This window comes from Prunus persica, chromosome G1 (genome assembly GCF_000346465.2).
Source record: "Prunus persica cultivar Lovell chromosome G1, Prunus_persica_NCBIv2, whole genome shotgun sequence".
Taxonomy (NCBI): domain Eukaryota; kingdom Viridiplantae; phylum Streptophyta; class Magnoliopsida; order Rosales; family Rosaceae; genus Prunus; species Prunus persica.
The window spans coordinates 20,073,955-20,081,031 of NC_034009.1; the positions used below are offsets into that span (position 1 = coordinate 20,073,955).

Sequence of the window (7,077 nt, forward strand, 5' to 3'; positions counted from 1 at the left end):
AAATTAGAACCAAAGTGAAACAAACATGGGATAAAACTTTAACCAAGCCAATCCAAGTTTGCACCGTATAACAAACATGCCATAAATTTCTTTTTCGGTAATTAATAGTACAGAGTTAAGTTAACTTTCAATTATTCAGTTGCATTAATTAACGAGTGATGCTACTTCCCCACTTACATCTTATTGGTAATTGGAAATTGACGACGACAATTGAATACTTTTACTAAAAATATCTATCGCAAATATTCTCTTGTTGGAAACAAGACATCTTCCTCAAAATTACTTTTCTTTTTTAGAAAAAATAAATTACTTTTCATCTAGTGCCTTCAAAGTGTACACCATTTTGGATTTACATAGGGGCTTGGTCGGGTCGAATCGAAATCAGGGAATTCAAATTCTAATAAATAAAAAATCGGAATAAAAATTCTATTCTCATTGCTATTAAAAAAAATTTGGAATTTCAATATTCATTCTACTTCAGAAAACTCAGAAGTTTTGGAAATTTTCAAAAACTAATTCAAATTTTTAAACATACCCAACCATTTGAAGGATTAAATTGACTTAAAATTGAAAACTCATGCGATAAGCTTGGAAAAGTATTATATGTTGGTGCTTATATATTGTTGTCCTTTTATGGAATAACTTGTATATATATGTCTATTTGGTGATCAAATTATATTTAGTTCAACATGAAATTAGTAATTGTAATATATTTTGGAATGAATGATGCTAAACGAATCCTAAAATTAACTAAGTACATCATATCACCAAATTATTTATTGAATTACTAATTTACCCTAATATAAAACGACCAAAAATGATATATTTAATTATGAAACAAATATAATTTTAATAAGTACACCCTACTCAACATATTCAATCATAATCAAACGTAGAGAAGTTTTCGTATTGCTTGGTGCCCACGAACAATGCAGCCACTGGCGGACCCAGAATTTTTTAGTGGAGGTGCAATATTGACTAAGTATGAAAAATGATTTTTCGGAAGAATCATTTTCTCAAGATAATTTTTGGCGGCTTTTATTCCTTATAAATCAAATAAAAAAACTTGATTTTATGGGATTTTAGTATGAAGTGTATATTGACTTAATGAGCCATCATTTTTAGCCTAAATTGTGTTTTGCACTAAAACTGAATTTTCATAGTTTGATTTGGTGGGAATTTGATTTTTTAGTATTTTTATGAATCCAAATGGGGGGTACTTCCTTATTTACATTGTAAACTTAAGTAAATTGAGTAATATAAAAATAAATAAAAGTAAAAGGACAAAGACATTTACTTAAATGTTGAAAATGGAAATAAGGTAATCTATACACCAGTTGAATAAAGGGGCAATTTGAAGCACCTATAATGATTTTTCCAGCGAGGGGAGGTGCAGTGCACCTCCTTGCGCCTTATTAGGTCCGCCCCTGAATGCAGCGAGCATGAACAGAGAAGCAAAGAGATGTCGTTAAATGTTTGAAGTTACTGCATTGAACTTGAATTGATTCTTGCGTTGAATGCTCCATTGGGAGTGTACACCTAGGGGAAAATGCCTATTTATGGTCAATGACTGGCATGCAGGCCTTGTGCCATTATAAGTAGTTTCAACTAATTAATTGGTTAGTTATATAGTTTTCTTTCTTAATTCTTTTGCTAAATGTTTCCTACTTTCTTTATTTTCCTTTTTTCGAGTAAAATTAGTGATGATGGAGTTCTGATCATTATATGTCCTTTGATTCAGACTTTTGGCTGTCAAGTATGAGTATCGTCCGTTGTAATTCGTAACCTTGCACATCAAGTTGATGTTTTTTCTTTCTTTTCCTGATACCAATCTTCATTCATATGTCCCATCTAATATAAAAACGTGGTTATTTTTAAAGTAATTTTACTTAGAACTCATAAAACTTTCATAAGATGATCAAACATATTTGGTGAGCAACAAGTTCAATCTATTAAAAAAGAAATTTGGGACATGTCCTGTCAATTGAGGAATAGATTAGACTATTATCCAAAATCAAAGAAGATTTTTATTAAAAATATGAAGACTCTAGTTATCGTGGACAAATTATTCACACACAAAAAAAAAAAAAAAAAGTCAGTTTCCAATTCTTATTTTGTTGTTTTCACCTTTCTTGTTATTGCACTACTAAGTGCAAAAACACCTTATTGTTATCACATAAGTGTTAGGGCTTGTTTGATAGGGAGGACTAGAATAGACTGGACTAGACTAGCAAAATGTCTATATTTTATGTGCATTCAAGGCATAATATGGATATGTTGCCTAAGTTGGAGGAAGAATGGAGACTATCTATAAGAGGTTTGATAACTAAAACGTATCCCCCCTAATTCCCTTGAAATGGTGAGATTATGAGGGATAAGTTTTAGTCATAACCTTTTATGAATAGTCCACCTTCATCCTTCAAATTAGACAACAATATCCATATTATGCCTTAATTGCACATAAAATGTAGGCCTTTTGCTAATCTAGTACGGTGTGGTCTAGTCCTTCCTAATAAACAAGACCTTTTAGAGTCCAAAAAATGTCATGCAATCGAATATCATATGATGCATGCACAAGCACGACACACAGTGATAATGGATATGCCATGCCGCAAGCCCACGCAAATACAAGGAAAAGAAAACTATTTATACAGACAAGTCCATTCCTAAGTTCACGACCAAAATTTATTCGTGCTTAGGTATATATGAGTTATGCTATTTACTCGTAGTTTGCTTCTACATTTGTGCATCCACCCATTTGTCAAAAACACAAGCCAAATGACCATAATCTCCCATTTGAACTGCTCCTATATAACGTTACAATGATTTTCACTCCCTCACTCCATTCTCATTCATTACTGATCGCCTCTTTGTTAAGGCACATACTTGACATCTTGTGTTTCTTGTGACACTGGCCCAGCAAGACCACAACAAGATTTCTGTGCGGTTGAGTTTCCCTTGAAGTATCCTGGGCTTGGCTCCCCATTCTGAACCCTCGCGGTAAGTGCTCTTCGTGGATTGTCTCGCAAAGGCCCACACCACCTAAATCACCCCAACAATAACAAAGACTATCGAGTACAGAAAAAAAACCATTTTACCACTACAACACAACGGAAGTTGCCTAGGACTAACACACTTTATTGCTACTGCACAATGGAGGCTGCCAAGTGTAGAAGCACTTTACTCTTACACCACAACGGTGGTTGCTTAGTGCATAAACCCAAAATCGAGAGTGAGCTGGTCCAAACATGATCCAACACTAACGCATAACCAAGGAGCGCAACAATTCACCCATAATAGAGAGAGAGAGAGAGAGAGAGAGAGAGAGAGAGAGAGAGGGTATTGGAAATTGGATACTACCGTGTAACTTAAAATGTTGTCAAGCACCCATTAGTAATTGCCTTTGTAACTTCAAATGTTGTCAAGATACAATGGTACATAGGAAGAGAGGATTATTATTGTTTAGATTTGAAATTTGGAGGGTGGAAAAATAGTGGAAGTAGCAACACTATAATTAAAAAGAACATTATTTGCCATCAGAATTCAGAACACACGCAAAGAGACAGATAAAACATTCTATAGCAAACCCAAAACCACAACCATAACATTCGCAGAATAACAATGTCATGAGAAACGGTGCTTAAATCCATCTTTCGGTACTCAAACATCAAAGAGTCACCATCACTTCGTACAATAAGAGTTGGCTGCCAGCCATAGGCATTAATATAAGGAACAAATCGTGTTGCAAAAGATACTTGGATTCACTCAAATATCAACAAGTTTCACTCCTTCAGTGCTCAACCAGTTCTCATGATGATATGAACTCCGCTATCTGTATCCACAATGTCGCTCATCTCCCCAACCTTGAGAGCAAATGTCGCTTCTTCAAACGGCTTCTGCATCTGGCCCTTGCCAAAAGGACCTGCAGCAATAGTATGACATGCATCTCAGCAATAATTTAAATCTTATTTGAGGAATAAGATCATGGTAATACAGACCTTATGTAGGGCCTATTCTCTTTCCAGCAAGATAATTTACATGACTAGCAACGATAGATGAGAAGGAAAATATCACAAGTAAAACTCATCAACATGTTACTTAACAGTAGTTAGACAATACGTACGTAATAACACAAAGAAATTTTCATTTTTAATCCATAACTAATCAGGTGGAAGTCATTCTTTTGCAAAGTTGGGTAATTCCAACGACTTGCACAGATTTTTTGTGTGAAAGGCACAAGGCTTTTGGTGGAGGGAAAAAGGCAGGGGTGTTGCAGAACTGGGAGGTGATGGCTACTTTTTGGGTGTTGTACTTTGAAGAATTTTAAAAAATTTGAAGACCATAAGAGGAGAGAGAAATTTTTTATGGGATAAACTGATAACGTAATGTTTTAAATGTTACTTTGGGCATTGGCCTATTTGGAGCTTTGGTCCATCTTTGGCTATCTTAGGGTTTGGAAAGCTGTTCTTACCAAGATTTTTCACTGTTGATAGCTAAAGGTTTATTGCATTAGCTGTTTGGTTTGTAGTGAACACCTTGTCCACAAGAATTGTAATTATTTTGGTCCACCAAACTAAGTTTCCTCTCAAATAAAAAAATCAAAAGCTCATATTTCAGATAATATACTGCAGTCTGTAACTAAACAGTTTTGTGCACGTTTTCTGTTTGGATTTCCCACATTTTAATGCCTTTATTGGGATAATTTATAATGACAAAACACAATTGTAAACCTAAACCATAATTTTGAACTTTCTGAAAGTTAGGTGCTAACCAAGATCACCGCCGCGTTTGGCAGAGCTACAATCAGAGTAGCGAGAGGCGAGGTCATCAAACTTGGCCTTGCCGGAAATGATGTCATCATGGAGGGCCTTCAGTTGAGAGACTGCAGAGTCTCGGGTGGTGTTCTTGATGATGGCACCTTCTGGATCCTTCCATGAGGCCTTTCTTCTGGAACCTTGGTGCTTGATCAGTATGTGGGATGCCCTCACCTGATTCCCCGCCGACGAGGACATTTTTGTCTTTTTGCTCTTGTTGGTGGCTTGACTTTTCTCTTTATCCTTGTTCGTACGATCTGCCGCCCAGATAGAAGAAGCTGCTTTCTTTCGCTTACGATCGGACGAATCTATCTTTACAGCTCAGACACAGGGCTTAGATAATGCTTGCTTGTCTGTATTCTGCAGAATGACATTTTAGCAGGAAGTATTAGTTTCTTATAATATTTCAAATAAACTTTCATTTTCTCATGGATATTAAACTAAATTGAAAGCATACATTATACATAGAAGGGTTTAATATAGTCATTTCCCCACAAAAATTCAAATTGGTAGCAATCAGAGCTCAGATACTAGTGCCAAAATTATGTTTAATTCTCTGTAGTGTACAAAAACATTTTACCTGTAATGATTTTCACTTGGCCCCCATAAAAACTGAAATTGATAGATATCAAGAAAACGAAAAACAATGCTGCAATCTATCCTTAACCCGCCCCTTTAATTTAACATCATCCCATGAATACGAAAACAAAATGAAAAGATATATTGAGAGGCTCAATAAAATTCAATTTCCACCAAAACTAATAAAGTTGATAGTTGTCAGAGCTCAGACACCAAATTAAAGATAATGTTCTCTTCTCTGTAATGTACAAAGACACTTTGCTTGGTATAATTTTCATCTTCCAACCAATAGATATCAAGAAAACAAAAACAATGTTGTAATTTATCCTTAACCCTCCCATTTAAAAAGGAGATTACCATAGTTTTGTCATTGTTCCTCACTTTTATGTTAACAGTATAAAGCCTCACTCATACAATACAAGATAAGATTTAAACCTCTCAATACTAAAGCTACTAGTCGAAACAAAAAAATTTAACAACGAAAAAAAAATGTTTAAACTAAAACACTGATCAGCAACTTCACCAATTTTAGGACGTTTCCATTCATAATTCAAAATTACTATAAATAAATAAAAAAAAGCTTCAAAATCTATTGGACTACAACAAAAATATCCTAATATGGGCAACAAAAACACCAGCATACAATTAATTTATAACAAAAAAAGAAAATATTAAAGCTATTATGCTTTATACCCAGCCACCAAATCACCAGTAATTGCACAAAGTTAGGAAATTTCATGAATCGGAAAACTAGAAGAACAAAAAGTCACGAAATCTGAAGCTTGCCTGCACACCTGCAACAAAGATATCCAACGGCGGCTGAAGAGTGGAAGATCGGAGATATGAGTGAAGGATTGGGCTATCAGGTAGGTAGTGGATGACGACTCGAAGAGATCGAGCTTCGATAGAAACCCTCAATGGCGGATGAAGAGCATGAGATGAGATGAGCGACTGAAAACAACGGGTGTGTTCAAGTGCGACTTTGTCCGAGGCAGGCTCAAGGGTTTACAATTTTTTATTTTTTATTTATTCTCTCGTGCTGACTCGCCGACTTGGGTGTTTTTTGCTTTTGCTTTTGGTTGTTGTTTGTCCACACATCTTCTGACACGTGTGCCCTACCTTACCTTTCGATTGACCAAAATTACAATGACAAATTCTACTTCACTTGGGAAAATGCTTACTCCTTAGAGCATTTCCACCGGTTGCCTCTTAGAGCATTTCCACCAGTTGCCTCTTGCCATGGTAAGATGAGTCCTAGGGCAGTCACTATTCACGTGAATAGTGGCTGCCCTAGCTCCCTCCAGCAAAATGTGTTTCCAGCAGTTGGGGGCTTGCCATGGCAAATACTATTCATTTTTTTGTTTTTTTTCACAACTTTGTTTACTTAAACAATTAATTTGAATAATATTTTCGGATAATATTTTTTATGCTTTGGTTGTGGTTTGTTTATTTTTTTTATGCTTTGGTTGTGGTTTGTTTTTTATGTATGGAATGTTTTGAATAAAAAGGATTTTTGTTGAATATTTTATATATTGACTAAAAGAAAAGCAATACAACTAATAATAAAATAAAATACATGAACTAAACAAAAAAAAAATACAATGAAATCAAAGGCAAGTAAACTAAGACATGAAAGGCAAACAAACTATTTTAATGGTTTCTATCATTTAACCAATCCGTGTTG

At 35.0% G+C, this 7,077-nt stretch overlaps 1 protein-coding gene across 2 annotated transcripts; it reads right to left on the bottom strand.

The window, feature by feature from the left end:
- LOC18793642 (peptidyl-prolyl cis-trans isomerase Pin1) lies at positions 3,495–6,414 on the bottom strand. 2 transcript variants are annotated; one of them, XM_007225772.2, is made up of 3 exons: positions 6,188–6,414; positions 4,772–5,174; positions 3,495–3,922 (listed from the first exon to the last, which is right to left on the bottom strand). In XM_007225772.2, exons 2-3 carry the CDS (start codon positions 5,010–5,012, stop codon positions 3,798–3,800), a joined length of 366 nt encoding a protein of 121 aa, XP_007225834.1. In that variant the 5' UTR covers positions 5,013–5,174; positions 6,188–6,414; the 3' UTR covers positions 3,495–3,797. The 2 variants fall into 2 exon arrangements, with proteins under 2 accessions (XP_007225834.1, XP_007225835.1); XM_007225773.2 differs by having other exon boundaries at positions 6,180–6,414.